Raw genomic sequence first — 18,379 nt, forward strand, 5'->3', positions numbered from 1 at the left:
CAGAGGGGAGAGTTATTGGAGAGAGACTAAAATATTTTGCCACACACTCAGCAACTGCTTTTTGAAGAAAGTACAGCATGCATGGGATACGACATTTATTTTTTAAGAGCATCTCACCATAAAGTCTAACGATTTGTATGAAACACTCAACTTTAAGGTTTACTATAGGCTGGTCCTGCAGCAATATTGGGCCAACGTTTTTGTTTGGGGGTTTTTTTGGGGGGGGGCAAGAGATAGGAATTATTGACTTCTCCTGGATCGCCACCTTGCCGTGGTGGAGAAGCATGCGTGTACCAATGATCCCCAAGAGCTTTGCTGTTCGGAGCTTGGCTCCTGGTCCTGTCACCCAAGGTGGATAGCCAAGGGGGAGGTTCCAGACGAAGCGTGACCCAACAAATACCTCAGCGGCGGAACTAGCGGAAGACAATGCCGGTTAAGGCGGATGAAGGCTGCGACAGAGGGGTGGTCTCCAATCGTATTCGTTCTCCATGCCATTGGACTCTGGCCACCCCCCCCTGCCAAGGACCGGGTCGTGACTGCAGGCGCATCAGCCACTCCACGTCAAACGCTGTCACGCGCAGGCGTCCTCTCATCGTGCGTCTCCAGGATCGACCTCTGCGCCCACCTGACGACTCAGAAGTACCCGCCGATGATGATTACCGATTTACTAATGCCCAAACATGAATGGTGGTAATATGCATGAATATTTTTATAGCACTTTTCATATATGAAATGCATCAAAGTACTCTACATTAGAAAGAATTAAAAAAAATACACAATATAAGGGCAGTTTTAAAGTGAAACAACAGATAATGAAAGTTAAAAAAAATAAATTAAGAGCATATAAAATAATAAATTATGACAACAGAGACGGGTGTACAGGATAATAAAATATTAATCAAATAAAAGGTAGCACGAGAGAATAGAAATTGTAATACGCTAATTTCTTTATCCCACAGATTACGGGGCACAGCTGAGGAAAATTTGAGTTACGCTTCAAACTCGAGTAACGGTAAAGCCCGCCCCCTTTCATGGCGACGGCATGCCCTGATAGGTCGATCACAACACCGATCTCTATCATCCAATCAAATCTTTAACATGTGGTACGTGACACACGGAAAACGGCAAGTCGTAACTCTTGGTGACAAAAACAAAAACCTGTGTTACGTTGTTATAAGTCCGCGTTAATAACATTTTCTTATCTGCCAAGTTCGACCTCGCTATAGACTGACCGCGAGTTTATGCCGATTGACTGTACGATACGTTGTGCTAATTTCCAGCGTTACACAATGATGCAAACTTTGAAAAGCGTCAGACACTTGGTGACACCAGCCACAGTGAAGCCGGCAGGTAGGTCTCTTGTCTGTCTGTCGCTCGGCCAGGAATGAACGGCTAACTGTCGCTAACCCGTGACCGGCGATGTAGTTTACGGGGTTTACTTAGTGTGTAAAAGCTGTAGTCGAGTTGGATATACGTATGTAGCCCTCAGCTTTGTCCCAGGGTGCTTTACTATTACACTGTGTACAATATAAGACACTGTACTGGATGAAGCTGTACTGTACAATGGACTGTGTTGTTTGGCCAATTGCAGAGTTTGCCATGTCAGTGCCATGGGGAGAGATGAAAGGAAAGGTCTGGGGTCCTGACCATGGTCGCCCTGTGCTTTGCCTGCATGGCTGGGCTGACAACTGTGGCACATTCAACACCCTCATCCCCCTACTATCGAAAGGTAATTCATGGCAAGTGTTTTCGGAGAAAGTGCGACAGGTGAACAAAACCAAGACGTGTAAAGATTACATCCAGGCTCCCTACCCTTCCAGAAAAGATAGAAAACTAACAAAAATGTATATATTATGTTTCCCTTGCCATGACATGTAGTGGAAGTTGAGGCGGGGGCCTTGGAGTCAGGAAAGTTAGTTCTTGATTCATCAGGCTTTTTTTTTTAGATCAAATTTTTTACTTCACTTGAATTCATTGATTCAAGAGAAGTTACTTCACTTGAGTCCTGATCTCTCATTCAGCTGTGTGAATAACAAAAAAAGATAGACAATTTTAAATAGAAAGGTAGCAGAAAACGCATTTTTGTGACATTTATGAAGGCGCAGGCCATTGATCTGCTTAATTGATTTATATCATTCATACACAGATTGCAGAAAATATTTTACCCTTACCACTGATAACTATTATCTGTTGTTCCCCAAAGTTTACCATACTGTGGCAAGCTGGCATGGAAGGAGTTGAGAGTCAGAGATCTATTTTTAATGGCAGCTCCCATGTCCCGTACATCAGAAGACCCCAGGAGTGCTCTTTTATTTACACACCGGCCAGAACTAACATTACAACGACCCCCCCCCCAGGTCATCACTGGCGTCGTCAGTCCAAGTCACGGTCCTACAGTCAGTCAATTAGTAAATAGTCCTCTACCCAGTCCAAGTCATGTTGGGAGGTGTTGTTCCCAAACAACACCTCCCAACATGAACCAAACATTTGAATACATAAATTATGACAATTTCAACCCGAACATTTATAGTCCCATGAGCCCCTGTGCTCGCTCCCCCAGTGCAGAGCCACCGACAGTCAGCGTGACTGCCTCCTCCGGTCGCTACATAGCCCCCACCTGAGGAATCAGTCATCCTTGATGACGCCATCACCAAATACATAGTCCCTCAAATGTCCAGGGTGTCATTGCTGGTGAACAAGCCGCTTGGAGCTCACAGGAAGCGCAAATCGGAGTGAGGCACACTGATTGATGCATGGGGTGCTACTGTCACCCCCGGCCCCAACAACAGGCAGAGCAAGGGAGCCGTTTGAGGAGAGTCTGTCCTGGTGCAGCACCATGATACACCCCTGGCCAGGCATGCGTACCTGGTACACCACCTCAGACAGCCGGCCCAGGACCTCGCTGGGCCCTGCCAGTGGCTGCAAAGAATGGGGGAAATCTCCTTCTTGCGAACAGGACAATACAGTCATACCTTGTCCCCTCACATGAAGGCCTGCCCAAGGTACCGTGTGTCATAGGCCCTCTTCTGCTGCACTCCGGAGCTGGCCCGGTTCCGGCAGTTGCAGCAGTCACAGCAGTGCACGTGCAGCTCCACGTCTCATCGACAGCAAGGCCAGTACAATCACGCCCTCAGTTGGTGGAGGGTCTTGGCATTCCCGTAGTGCCCCAACCCCACCGAGCCATGGACCATCTGGAGAACCTGGGGACGGAGCACACGGGGCACCAATAGCTGCAGGAGGTTATTCCCTCATCTGGGAGCTTGCCTTGGGCCCCAGTCCTGACACCTCTGTTCACTCGGGGAGGCCACCTCATCTCCAGCCAGCCCCTCACCAGCGCCAGGGCCACGTCTGCCTCCTGCTGCTGCCTCAGTTGCTGCGTGGTCAACGGGAACAACCTCTCCTCGTTTCTGGCAGTCTGGACAGCCGCCACTGTCAGTGTCCTCTGGCCCACTCCTCCCCCGGCCAGACCGGAGCGCCATGGTCTTCATGCTGAGGGTGATGGTTGCCTCCGACACGTTAACACAGGCTCCCCAGCGGGTCAGCAGGTCCAGGCCGATGATATACGGGTCTTGGATGTTGGCGAGCCAGAACTCGTGTGCCAGCTCCTGGTCTCCAGCCCAGACTTGCAGTGACGGACCTTTTTTTATTTTTATTTTGAGATACCTTATTGATCCCTGTGGGGAAATTCCTTTCTGCATTTAACCCATCCTAGCTGTGTAGCTAGGAGCAGTGGGCAGCCGCCGTGCAGCACCCAGGGAACAACTCCAGTTCATCTTGCCATGCCTCGGTCAGGGGCACAGACAAGAGTATTAACCCTAACATGCATGTCTTTTTGATGGTGGGGGAAACCGGAGCACCCGGAGAAAACCCACCGCAGACACGGGGAGAACATGCAAACTCCACACAGACGATGACCTGGGATGACCCCCCAAGGTTGGACAACCCTGGGGTTTGAACCCAGGACCTTCTTGCTGTGAGGCAACAGTGCTAACCACTGCACCACCATGCCGCCTCTCATGCCAGCCTTTTCTCCTGTCACCGTCATCAGCTGGGTGTTGGTTGGTGACCATGTCATTGAGAGTGAGCTGGTGATGTCCGGGAGGATGCCAGGTCGCACCAGGGAAATGGTAGACTCTGTGTCTACCAGGGCCTGGCAGGATCGACCGTTGAGTTGGCAGTCCAGATACAGTCCTTTGGTGTGACCTAGGCGGCCAACCAGCATCCATCGACCTTGAGTGGGGGCTGGAGACTGGAGTGGCAGTCCCCTCACTAGGCCACTCCGCCGTCGTTTCCCCACCAGCCGGGTGACTCTGGCTTTCAGCATCGGTGCTGGGCAGTCGTGGGCTATGTGACAAAGCTAGTCACACCAGTAACAGCGGTCAGTCGGCCGGGGTGGACATCACCTGAATGTTGGAGGCCAACATGAGCCCCCGCAGGAAAGCGTGGAGGGCCAGCTCCTCTTGGGTGGCTGCATTGAACTGCAGGTAACCATGTGGGGCATATAGCTGCACATCTGCAGTGAAGGTACCCTAGGCTCTGTCCTTCTTGATAGCGGCAACTGGCTAGCTGCTCCCTGCTCTGGTCAGGTAAGGGTCGTTGCCCGAATCACCTCACCAGTGCCATGGTCAGGGCTTGGAGGTCCCGCTGCGCCGCTGGTTCTAGGTTGAGGAGCACCTGCAAAACCTTTCCCTCCAATGCCAGAGCTAGGTGGATGGCAGCTTCCTTGTTGCCGCTAATTGGACTTGCAAGAGGTATGGCTCTAGCTGTGTCATCCCGTTGTACTTGGCCAGCTTGGTCAGTGTTCTATGCACAGCATCCCTCCTGCTTGCTAGGGTGCGATTGGTGGCGGCAGGCAGCAGGTGTTCCCCGGTGCTGGTACTCCTGGCCTCTAGGGGGTAGTCAGTGGCGGCAGCCAGCAGGTGTTCTCCAATGCTGGTCCCCTTGGCCTCTAGGGGGCGGTGGAGCCACCGTGCACTGGAGCCATCAGAGTAGGCGGGAAAACTTCCATCTCTGGTGGGCTCCATCTTTTGCCACACTAGGTTTTCCAAGCACCAACGGGTCTGCTTGATGTCCTGCTCCAGTCTCTGGCTCTTCCTCTCCATTCTTCAGCGAAATCCCATTTCTGACACCAATGTGGCGAGCCGGCGTGGAAGAAGGAGTCGCGAGTCAGAGATCTCTTTTTAATGGCAGCTCCCGTGTCCCATACACCGCACGACCCCGGGAGTGCGTTTTTATTTACACACCACCTAGAACTAACATTACAACAATCCCCCCCTGAGGTCATGACTAGAGTCGTCAGTCCACATCACAGTCCTATAGTCAGTCAGTCAGTAAACAGTCCTGTACCCAGTCCGAGTCAAACCCCCAAACAACAACATATCCCAACATGAACCAAACATTTGAACACATAAATTATGACAATTTCAACTGCTCCCCCAGCGCAGAGCCACCAACAGTTAGAGCGACCACCTCCTCCGGTCACTACAATATGTTGAACAGTAATGGTTTGTTTTCATTGGAGGCTTATTTAAATACAGTCGTGGATACTTTATTTGTTAAAGAATTTTATGAACACCAAATTAAAGGATTCCTGTACAAGTATTTACATCTACTCTCACCACCTCTGTTTGGTCTTTCTCTTTCGCTGCTCTTTCTTGCTGTTCTTTATCTCTCCACCATATAGAGTGTAAATATGTGGCAGTGGACTTGCCAGGTCACGGTCTGTCATCCCATCGTCCGCCCGGTGTCTTTTACACCTTCCCGGCCTACGTGGCTGATGTACGGCGAGTCATTGATGGTGTGTGAATTCAGGACGGTGCATTCACATCTGTAGACATGGTCCCTTTGTTTTATGCTCCTCTGCAGCAGCTGAACAGTAGCAGTACCGTTATTCTCCAAATAACCAAAACCAACTGATTTGTTCCAAGATGACAATGTTGCCTCTATGTTTGTGATTTGTGTAATTGCTTCTCACAGCTCTCCAGTGGACAAGATTCTCCATCATAGGCCACAGTATGGGTGAGTGGTAGACTATCTGGTATCACAGTCACGCTTGAGTGATCAAAAGTATTCCCATATTTCAGTATGTATCTCATGTTTTTTGTTTTGCTTCTTAAACAGGTGGCAACATTGCTGGATTGGTAATGTTTCATGTCACAACTGTAACCTGGTTTAACACAATACACAGAGTATTTCCTTGTTTTCCAGTTATGTATTACAGTACAATCCAGTTTGTCCTGTTGGTTTCCCCACAGTTCAGTGCACTGTATCCTGAGATGGTGGATGCTGTCATACTGCTGGACTCCTTTGGATTCTTACCAACACACGTGGTACTATATGAGTTCTTACATCCAGCCTTAGGCTACCCAAAAGATACAAAGTGTTTTATCATTAATGATGAGGGAAACATGTAATGGTCATTAACATTGGGATAATTTCCTACTGTTGCTGCCAAATCTTATTAAATTTATTCAGATTTCAAGGCTATAAATGTAATACTAATGATGTACAAAAAAACAAAACAAAAAACAATGGTTCAAAAAACAGTAAGTGGTTATTTCAGAACTGCAGGACATTCTGAATCATGCAATACTGTGAAAATTTGAATTGAAGGTTTTGATTACTGAGGTTAGTGAAAATGTTATTGATTTTCAATAATGTTTTGCCATTAGGAATAATTTAATCAGAATCAACTTTATTGGCCAAGTGTGCTTATGCATATGAGGAATTTGACTCCAGTTTAGAGCAGCTTCTAGTACTTGCTACTACTTTCAGCTGCTCCCATTAGGGGTCGCCACAGTGGCTCATCCGTTTCCATCTCTTCCTGTCCTCTGCATCTTCCTCTGTCATGCCAGCCACCTACCTGCATTTCCTCCCTCACCATATCCATAAACCTCTTCTTTGGTCTTCCTCTTTTCCTCTTGCCTGGCAGCACCATAGTCAGCATCCTTCTCCCAATGTACCCAGCATCTCTCCTCCGCACATGTCCAAACCATCTCAATCTCACCTCTCTTGCTTTGTCTCCAAAACTGTCCAACCGGAGCTGTCCTTCTAATATACTCATTCCAAATCATGTCCTTCATCGTCACTCCCAATGAAAATCTTAGCATCTTCAAGTCTGCCACCTCCAGCTCTGCCTCCTCTCTTTTTTCAGTGCCACCATCTCCAAACCATACAACATAGCTGGTCTCACTTCCATCTTGTAAACCTTCCCTTTAACTCTTGCTGGTACCCTTCTATCACAAATCACTCCTGTCACTCTTCTCCACCCACTTCACCCTGCCTGCACTCTCTTCTTCACTTCTCTTCTGCACTCCAGTTGACCCCAAGTATTTAAACTCATCCATCTTCGTCACCTCTACTCCTTGCATCCTCACCATTCTGCTGTCATGCTTCTCATTCACACATATGTATTCTGTCTTGCTCCTACTGACTTTCATTACTCTTCTCTCCAGTGCATACCTCCACCTCTCCAGGCTCTCCTCAACCTGCTCCCTACTCTCGCTACAGATCACAATGTCATCCGCAAACATCATAGTCCATGGAGACTCCTGCCTGATCTCATCCGTCAACCTGTCCATCAGCGTTGCAAACAAGAAAGGGTTCAGAGCTGATCCTTGATGTAATCCCACCTCCACTTTGAATCCATCTGTCATTCCAACTGCACACCTCACCACTGTCACACTGCCCTCATACATATCCTGCACCACTCCTACAATCTTCTCTGCCACACCTGACTTCTTCATACAATACCACACCTCCTCTGTCGGCACCCTGTCATATGTTTTCTCTAAATTCACAAAGACATAATGTAACTCCTTCTGGCCTTCTCTATACTTCTCTGTCAATATTCTCAAAGCAAACATCGCATCTGTAGTGCTCTTTTGTGGCATGAAACCATACTGCTGCTCGCTAATCATCACCTCTCCTCTTAACCTAGATTCCACAGCTCTTGCCAATATCTTCATGCTGTGGCTGATCAAGTTTATACCTCTGAAGTTACTACAGCTCTGCACATCACCCTTTTTCTTGAAAATTGGTACCAGTATGCTTCTTCTCCACTCTTAAGGCATCCTGTCACTTTGCAAGGTTGTGTTAAGCAATCTAGTTAAAAACTCCACTGCCATCTCTCCTAAACACCTCCATGCCTCCACAGATATGTCATCTAGACCAGTGTTTCTCAACCGGGGGTCCGCGGACCCCTAGTGGTCCGTAGTGTAATTGCAAGGGGTCTGTGAAAATAAAATATCTTTAAAAAAAAAGATCCTATGACATTTATAGAAATAGGATTATTTTACTCAAATGTGACTGAAAAGTCCTGTTACCCTTTATCTACCTAAACTATAAAGGGTAACAGGACTTTTTTCTCTAATTACATCTGTTTCACAAGTGTAATTTATTGTATTTCAATAAGAGATCTCGCTCCCATTTGCATTGTTAAAAGTTACTGCATAAAAATTCTGTTGTTACATATATCTGAAAGTTACTGAATACATATTCTGTTTTGTTACATATATATGAAAGTTACTGCATAAGAATTCTGTTTTGTTAACTATATCTACACTCACCGGCCACTTTATTAGGCATACCTGTCCAACTGCTTGTTAACGCAAATTTTTAATCAGCCAATCACATGGCAGCAACTCAATGCATTTAGGCATGTAGACATGGTCAAGACGATCTGCTGCAGTTCAAACCGAGCATCAGAATGGGGAAGAAAGGTGATTTAAGTGACTTTGAACGTGGCATGGTTGTTGGTGCCAGACGAGCTGGTCTGAGTATTTCAGAAACTGCTGATCTACTGGAATTTTCACGCACAACCATCTCTAGGGTTTACAGAGAATGGTCCGAAAAAGAGAAAATATCCAGTGAGCAGCAGTTCTGTGGGCGAAAATGCCTTGTTGATGCCAGAGGTCAGGGGAGAATGGCCAGACTGGTTCGAGCTGATAGAAAGGCAACAGTAACTCAAATAACCACTCATTACAACCGAGGTATGCAGAAGAGCATCTCTGAACGCACAACACGTCGAACCTTGAGGCAGATGGGCTACAGCAGCAGAAGACCACACCGGGTGCCACTCCTGTCAGCTAAGAACAGGAAACTGAGGCTACAATTTGCACAGGCTCACCAAAATTGGACAATAGAAGATTGGAAAAACGTTGCCTGGTCTGATGAGTCTCGATTTCTGCTGCGACATTCGGATGGTAGGGTCAGAATTTGGTGTCAACAACATGAAAGCATGGATCCATCCTGCCTTGTATCAACGGTTCAGGCTGGTGGTGGTGGTGTAATGGTGTGGGGGATATTTTCTTGGCACACTTTGGGCCCCTTAGTACCAATTGAGCATCGTGTCAACGCCACAGCCTACCTGAGTATTGTTGCTGACCATGTCCATCCCTTTATGACCACAGTGTTCCCATCTTCTGATGGTTACTTCCAGCAGGATAATGCGCCATGTCATAAAGCTCAAATCATCTCAGACTGGTTTCTTGAACATGACAATGAGTTCACTGTACTCAAATGGCCTCCACAGTCACCAGATCTCAATCCAATAGAGCACCTTTGGGATGTGGTGGACCGGGAGATTCGCATCATGGATGTGCAGCCGACAAATCTGCAGCAACTGCGTGATGCTATCATGTCAATATGGACCAAACTCTCTGAGGAATGTTTCCAGTACCTTGTTGAATCTATGCCATGAAGGATTAAGGCAGTTCTGAAGGCAAAAGGGGGTCCAACCCGGTACTAGCAAGGTGTACCTAATAAAGTGGCCAGTGAGTGTAAGTTACAACTGAAAGCTCTTATTTTTGCCCCAAAGAGTGAATAAATGCTATAATGCAATTTAAAATGCAGTTTCTACTGTTTCTATCAAATTGCAACCCCCCTTCCCCAAGATCAGGTGGAGGGGTCCTCAGGGTAGATCAAAAATACGCAGGGGGTCCAGGACTCCAAAAAGGTTGAGAACCACTGATCTAGACCAACTGCTTTCATCCTCTTCATAGCTGCCCTCACTTCCTCCTTGCTAATCCGCTGCACTTCCTGATTCACTATCCCCACCTCATCCAACCTTCTCTCTCTCTCGTTTTCTTCATTCGTCAGCCCCTCAAAGTACTTCTTACACCTTTTCAACACACTCTCCTTGCTTGTCAGCACATTTTCATCTCAATCCTTCATCGCCCTAACCTACTGCACATCCTCCCCAGTTTGGTCCCTCTGTCTAGCCAATTGGTATAAGTCCTCTTCTCCTTCCTTAGTGTCCCACCTCTCATACAACTCGCCATGTGCCTTTTCCTCTTCTTGATCTCCAAAGCTATCCTACAGACCACCATCCGATGCTGCCTAGCTACGTTCTCCCCTGTCACCACCTTGCAGTCTCCAATCCCTTTCAGATCGCACCTCCTGCATAAGATATAGTCCACCCGTGTGCGCTCTCCTCCACTCTTATTCTTATACCCTATATTCCTCCCTCTTCTTGAAATGTGTATTCACCACAGCCATTTCCATCCCTTTTTGCAAAATCCACCACCATCTGTCCCTCCACATTCCTCTCCTTGGCATCATACCTGCCCATCACCGCTGTTCCCTTCACCAACATACCCATTGAAGTCTGCTCCAATTGCCACTCTCTCCTTCTTGTGTACACTCTCCACCACTTCATCCGACTCACTCCAGAATTCCTCTTTCTCTTCCATCTCACACCCAACTTACGGGGCATATGTGCTGATAACATTCATCAAACCTTCGATTTCTAGCTTCATATATATCACTCTGTCCAACACTCTCTTCACCTCCAACACACTCTTGACATACTCTTCCCCAGAATTACCCCTACTCCATTTCTCCTCCATTCTGCACCACAGTAAAAGAGTTTGAACCCACCTCCGATCCGCCTGGCCTTATTTGCACACACAGTATATCTACCTTCCTTCTCTCCATCATATCAGCCAGCTCTCTCCCTTTACCAGTCATAGTGCCAACATTCGAAGTTCCGACTCTCACCTCCACACTCCTACCCTTCCTCACCTCCACACTCCTACCCTTCTTCCTCTTCCGCTGCCTCAGGACATGCCTTCCCCCTCTCCTTCCCCTTCGCCCAACAGTACCATAGTTTCCACCGGCACCCTGCTGGCCAACAGTACTGGTAGCGGTCATTAGTAACCCGGGCCTCAACCGATCTGATATGGAAATCGGATTTGTGAGCCGCATATTTGATTTGGCAAAAGTTTTACACCGGATGCCCTTCCTGATGCAACCCTCCCCATTTATCCAGGCTCGGGACCAGCACTAAGAATGCACTGACTTGTGCATCCTCGGTAGTTGGGTTAGCTTTCTTAAACTTACATATATCACATATACATATGATATATTACATATATCAATCACAAAAAAGTTTTTTAAGACACTTAAAAATGATAAACCACATGATAAAGTGTTCAGCAGCAAAGAAATACAAAGAATTACAATAATTATATCAAGTTGTACCTGAAATATTCTTATAACATTGTATTCTGAGCTTTATCGAAGCTTACCGCACTGAAGTAGACCAAGCTGGGGCATCCGGGTAGCGTAGCAGTCTATTCCGTTGTCTACCAACATGGGTCTCGCTGGTTCAAATCCTCATGTTACCTCCAGCTTGGTCAGGCGTCCCTACAGAAACAATTGGCCGTGTCTGTGGGTGAGAAGCTGGATGTGGGTATGTGTCCTGGTCGCTGCACTAGCGCCCCCTCTGGTTGGTTGGGGCGTGTGTTCAGGGGCGAGGGGGAACTGGGGGGAATAGCGTGATCCTCCCATGTGCTACATCCCCCTGGCAAAACTCCTCACTGTCAGGTGATTAGAAGCGGCTGGTGCCTCCACATGTATCGGAGGAGGCATGTGGTAGTCTGCAGCCCTCCCTGGATCGGCAGAGGAGGTGGAGCAGGGACCGGGATGGCTCAGAAGATTGGGGTAATTGGCCAAGTACAGCTGAGGAGAAAAACAGGGAAAAATCCAAAAGAAGTAGTAGACCAAGCTGTCACTTTGTGCACAAACAACAACCTTCTGCTTAATACAGCCAAAACCCAAGAACTCATTACTGACTTCCGATGCATGCCAAGTCCCAAAACACCCATACAAATGAATGGAGACCCTATTAACACCATCGACTCTTTTAAATTCCTTGGAACATACATCAGCAATAACCTGAAGTGGAAAATGAACACTGAACACATCATTGCAAAAGCTCAACAACGACTTTACTTTCTTAGGCAGCTTAAAAAATACTGGATCAAACATCAACTGGTCGTTCTGTTTTACTCAGCCATTATCGAGTCCACCATAACATCTTCCATTACAGTATGGTACGGTGGCATGGACAGTCAAACATGGAAAAAACTGCAGCTGATTGTCAAACAAGGCATCCAAAATCATAGGCAACCCACTCCCCCCTTGAATCTGTACATACTCACCGGACTGTAAAGCGAGCAAAGAAGATCATTTCCAACCCCTCACATCCTGCTCATCACCTCTTCCAGCTCCTTCCCTCAGGGAGGTGCTACAGGTCACTGTCCACTAAGACTAAACGCTTCACAAACAGTTTTTTTCCCCCTAGCCATCCAAACTGAATTCCTTCACTGCAAAAAATGAAATCTTATCAAGTGAAAATATCTTGTATTAGGTACAATAAGTCCAATATTGAGTAGAATTATCTTGAATTATCTTATTCCACTGGCAGATCATTTTGCTTATTTCAAGTTTTTTTTTCTTGATTTTGGTCAGTTTAATCTTGTTTTAAATGAATGTTAATCTTTTTTTCTTAAAACAAGACCAAAATCAGGAAGAAAAAAACTTGAAATAAGCAAAATTATCTGCCCGTGGAATAACATAATTCAAAATAATTCTACTCAATATTGGACTTACTGTACCAAATACAAGATATTTTCACTTGTTAAGAATTAATTTTTTGCAGTGTCCCTATAGTCCCCTCCTCACGCACCATTGGCATGCATACTACAATTCACCTTAATTGTTGTGCATGATATGTTTGTTTCTGCTATTGTGTAACTATTGTTCGTGATAATATGTGGAGTGTCTGCTGTTGTCCATGTATGTATTGTGCTGCAAAGTTTAACGTATACTGAAAACAAATTCCACCGGCCTTGGTCGTGTGGCTAATAAAACGATCTACTCATCTACAACTCTATCATAAAACCCCACTCCCCGGGTTTAGATCTGGTTTGTTCTCTTCACTGATGCTGTTTTACTTGTAGAAAGAAGTGCCCCAAGTGATGAGGCAGGGGATGGAAGGGATGCTCCAGTTTGAAAAAAAGAAAGAGGAAAGAAAGGAGAGAGTGTACACTTACGAGAAGGCAGTTGAGAGGTAAGGTGGCACTTTAGTCAATGGCCTTTGTGGACTGTTCAGCATAGTTAACTATTTATTTTGAAGACATGATGAGCTACTGACTGAAGAGTTTTTTTTTCCCCTTCTCCTTTCAGGTTGTTGGCTGCAAACCCCACTCTGTCTGAACTGTCCGTGCACAACCTCTTAGAACGAGGTCTCGCTCAGGTTGAAGGAGGTACATCTTCATTTGCCTTTCAGTTTTTGCTGATCTCACTTTGTCTTCTAAAAAAACAAAACAAAAAACTGCAGCGATCATCAAAGTACACTCTGTGTAAGAAATAACTTTATTATTCTATATTTTCCTTCATTTAAAGGGGTTGTGTTCAGCCGAGACTTTCGAATCAATCTAGTAAGCTATTGCCCCCTTTCCACACACACACACTTACCTCCAATACCCCATCTGTTATGCTGCTATTACTCAGTAGAAAGTACTCTATGCTCTATTGTCAGTTCTTTGGCTGCATCTTCATTGGTTTATTTGTGTATTACATTCAGAAAAACATTGTCCGCATTAGTATGGAGCAGAGTCTGGAGTTCCAGTCGAGGATACAAGCCCACGTACTTGTTGTTCTGTAAGGCTCTCCTCTCTTGTTGTGCTAGTCTACACCAGTAAACACAAAACTTTGACGTGCTACCTCATACCATACTAAGTGTTTTTCATCATTTCTGTTTTCCAGAGCAGAAGAAGGCTTTGAGAAAATATTTGCCGAACCAGATCAGAAGAAATTTACCTCAGCACTCCTGCAGGGCTACAGGAATAGAAATGTGAGTGTGTTCCGGAGTCCATATCTGTGTGTGTGTGTGTGTGTGTGTGTGTGTGTGTGTGTGTGTGTGTGTGTGTGTGTGTCAGTGAGTTTTAAAATGTATTTGTCCATAGTCACGTGTGCTTCTATCTGACTGTTTGATTTGTTGTTTTTGTTTCTTTTCATAATCCCCCATCCCTTATACATTTAAATCCCTTCAGCCTAGCCTTTCTGAGTTGCACCTGCTAGACAGACCATTGCATTGATGCCAGCAAAGCCATCTTTGCTCAAAAGTATAAGCTCGTGATCAAAAGGCAGAAGAAATATTTATAGTTGCGAACCCCAGAATTAACTTAAATACTGGCAGTCGGACAAACTCAGTTGATGGTGGAGGAAAGGAGGAACGATGTGTGGAATTTAAAGTTTCTTTTTATGCACTCTGTCCAGCACAGCAGTTATCCATGGATGAAAACACTGAATGTTATTCGCTAAACAACCAGCGCTTGCTTCAAAGAGACCAAAGATGCCAGAATCCTAAAAATGTGTGACCATCCTGGACTTACTTCCTTTCTTTCCTTCTGTCTTACTTTCTTTCTTCCAGGGTATTGTGGTTAAAGTACCAGGTGACCATCATGTGCACCTGAACAGGCCGGAAAGGGTCGCTCCCTTTATTTCTGACTTCTTACAGACCAGAGTCCTCTCGCAGTCACCGAGCACTGCAGAGGACACACAAACAGCCAAGTTATGATGAGCGCGCACATCCATCACCTCCATTTTACCAGCAAACTCTGCAACACAAATTCAAATGATCCTCGTCATCATCCTGTGGCCTCTGAGTAGACAGCAACAGTGTTTAGTTTATGCTGCCAAAATATTTATAGCATTTTATTTATCTAGCATACTAGCAATACTAAAAACAAATGGGACTTTCCTTCAAAGCTGCTTGAATAGAATCCTATCTTATTAGGTAAATATTATCTGAGTTCAGTGGGATGATTACATTGTTAATTGCACAAATGGTGATATGAAGTGATGCACTGCTGATTTTGATAACTAAAAGTGTTATGGGCATTTTTTTAATGAGTTTATTTGTACAGTAATACAGTGTGTATACACTCACCAGAACTGCTGTCTGGCAGCCACTCCTGTCATTAGCCAGGTGTTTAATGTAAATATAGCTGGAATGTTAAATGATTAAAAATATTTCAGCAGAGTATTGTGTTGGTGCTTTGACTGACAGCGGTGCCGTGGGCAGAATCCACCACACTTCCTAGCAGGTCACCCTGAATGATACTAGCAGAACTTGAAACTGCCTGCGGGCATCTGGATACTGTGTGAACAAACAAAGGTGGAGGGAGGAGGAAGGAATGAGTGGCTGTGAGACAGACAAGCAGCAAAATAGGCTGGGGCGGTAGACGAAAAGTAAAAGTAACATGGAGTGGAAGTAAGGTAATTTAAGTATAGTCATTTTTTTATTCACTGTTAACCTTCTGTGCATGGCGTCAATAGAGGAGAGTAATTCTAAGATAAAACTAAACTCGACTTTTAAAAATGCATTTTGATTGAAGGCAAAAACACAAACTGGCACCAAAAAAAAAAGCCTTTTTTTCCTCTTTCTTTCTCATCCATTCATTCCAGCCCATCGATCGGTCTACTGCACCGATATGATGGGTTACACCTATTAATGTGCAGCAGCAGACGTGAATGGGACAAAACAAATATAACACAAAAAATGTGATTCTTGAAGGCATTATTAATAAAGGATTACATGTCTTCTGGTGTGGGGAGATGGCGGCGAAAAGTCAAGTTTGCAGTGGCCTAACCCAGTACCGGTGTGGGAAGATGGCGGCGCGAATTCACATTTGCAGCGGCCTCACCCAGTACCGTCCATGCAGTGTCTTTGTCCATGTTTGCGTCTAAGTTTGTCTTCGTTTGATGGCTGGGAGAGCTGGCGCTGGATCAGCTGGGAGAGCCTGGTCTGCTGTGTCCTGTGGGCCCAGGGACCATGGCCCTGCCTGGAGCTGTGGGTGGTCTGACAGGCTAAGCTAACTGCTAGCCCATGCAGATTGGCAGTTCCGATAACACTGAGGGCGGTCTGGCGGCGGCCTCGTCTAGCCTTAATTATGTTTTTAGTGTCGTCATGTAGAGTACGGGGAGGTGTTTCGAAGGTGTCTGGCTGGGAGAGCTAGTGTTGGATTGGCTGAGGGAGCTTGGTCTGCTGCGTCCTGTAGGCCCAAGGACCACAGCCCTGACCGGAACTGCGCCCAAAGAGGAAACACCGAGGGTGGTCCGACAGGACGCATTAGCAGTGCATGCTAAGCTAACTGCTAGCCCATGCAGATCGGCAGTTCCGACAGTCATCCTGGCTGGCATTCGTTCTCCTGGACAGGGATTTTTTTTTTGTGTTATATGTGTTCTTGTGGTTCTTGTAGTTTTTTGATATGTGTTTTTGTCTTTGTGTTGCAAAGCTGTGGGCTGGGGGAAATAATGTTTCGTTTCATTTCATGTGCGCAAGTGCATGAAATGGCGGCACGGTGGCGCATTGGTTAGCGCGGTCGCCTCACAGCAAGAAGGTCCTGGGTTTGAGCCCCGGGGTAGACCCACCAAGTCGTCCTCTGTGTGGAGTTTTCATGTTCTCCCCATGTCTGCGTGGGTTTCCTCCGGGGGCTCCGGTTTCCTCCCACAGTCCAAAGACATGTAAATTCAGGTGAATCGGCCATACTAAATTGTCCATAGGTATGAATGGGTGTGTGTGTGTGTGTGTCTCGGCCCTGTGATGGCCTGGCGGCCTGTTCAGGGTGTCTCCCAGCCTGCCACCCAATGACTGCTGGAATAGGCTCCTGCATCTCCACGACCCTGAGAGCAGGATAAGCGGTTCAGATAATGGATGGATGGATGGATGGAAGTGCATGAAATGAAATGACAAAGTGTTTCTGATTCTGATTCTGATGTCTGATATAGAGTTACAAAAATGTCCTGAGTGCAGCTGTGTGCAAACGTGTGGGCACCCCTGTTCAAATTGCATCTTTGGTTGAATTTCTTAAAAATGAAAATAAACGCACATTTTGAAGGGTACTAACTTAGACATGACATTTTTACATTTTATTGCACAATTACCATTTACCAGATGTAATATTTAGGGGGATAAAAACTAAAAACAGTAAATCAGGCATGTGAAAAGCTTGGTAACACATCTTTGACAGAAATCCTCTTCAGAATATTTCCTATAGCCGACAAAAAATTCTTTCTAATCTTTTATTGATTTTTTTTTTTCAGTCTCTTCCCTGCAGAACTCTTCCAGCTCAAAAATATTCCTTGGTCTTATTGCACGCAATACATTTTTTAAATCTCCCCACAGATTTCTAATAATATTTAACCAGTCATGAAGTCCATCTCAACACCTCAATATTTGTGTTCCTGTCAGTATTTCATAGATTGACTCTGAAATATGTTATGCATCATAGTCTTGATGTAGTATCCAACCTTTTCAACCTCTGCAGCGTCATCTCTAAATTGGGGATATTGCTTGACAAAATTCGTAAATGTCAAGATGAATTAATTTTTATTTCCTCTTTCATAATGTTCTCTGTGGCACTGGCTCCTACACAACCACTAATCACAATGTTCAGCGAGATTTTTTTTTCTTCATATGTTCCTACTGTCGTCACCCCCCCCCCCCAGAAAAAATGTATTAGATGTGTTTTTGGTTAATATCCTTTTGAAATCATCACCAGCCAGTCAGACTAGCTTGGTCTAGTCAGAAAGGCATGAACTGATGAAGCCTCTTGGATGAGAGGCGAAACGTCTTCACGGATATATACCAAGTCCAGTTGCACTTGATTCAATTCCTTTGGATAACCATGACCTGGATGAATGAGAACATTCACAGACATCCTTTTGAAATCTCTTCCACACATGATATTTGTGTTAGCAGCACCATATTGTGTTGGGTGTTGCATTAAGACACCAATGACTGCAAACCCTTTTCTGCACATCCGTTGCAATAATATACAAGTTGTCTAGTCTACAAGCAGCTGTATCAAAGATTTTTTTTTCCTCTCTTCCAGATCTTGCCTTGACTAAAATTGTTCCTCTTAACTTGCTTCTCATAATGATGTCTCTGGGAGTGGAATGTCAAAAGCTGGAAGCAACAGATCTTTTTTTAGCGTTCCCCTGCTTAGTAAGAGTGTATTTACTTTGAAGTCCTTAGTCACCGGTATAAAGGAGCCCATGGTTGTGAGCACAGCATCCCGAGAGGTTA

The 18,379-nt window shown here is 45.6% G+C and overlaps 1 protein-coding gene across 1 annotated transcript; it reads left to right on the forward strand.

Annotated features, from left to right (window-relative positions):
- The first annotated feature begins 1,122 nt into the window (after positions 1-1,122).
- On the forward strand, positions 1,123-15,295 carry serhl (serine hydrolase like). Its single transcript, XM_056280750.1, has 12 exons — positions 1,123-1,350; positions 1,592-1,729; positions 5,684-5,797; positions 5,977-6,018; positions 6,121-6,140; positions 6,255-6,329; positions 13,245-13,354; positions 13,471-13,550; positions 13,690-13,724; positions 13,871-13,947; positions 14,053-14,140; positions 14,720-15,295. Exons 1-12 carry the CDS (start codon positions 1,242-1,244, stop codon positions 14,864-14,866), a joined length of 1,035 nt encoding a protein of 344 aa, XP_056136725.1. The 5' UTR covers positions 1,123-1,241; the 3' UTR covers positions 14,867-15,295.
- Positions 15,296-18,379: the final 3,084 nt, after the last annotated feature.

This window comes from Lampris incognitus, chromosome 5 (genome assembly GCF_029633865.1).
Source record: "Lampris incognitus isolate fLamInc1 chromosome 5, fLamInc1.hap2, whole genome shotgun sequence".
In the NCBI taxonomy this organism is placed as follows: domain Eukaryota; kingdom Metazoa; phylum Chordata; class Actinopteri; order Lampriformes; family Lampridae; genus Lampris; species Lampris incognitus.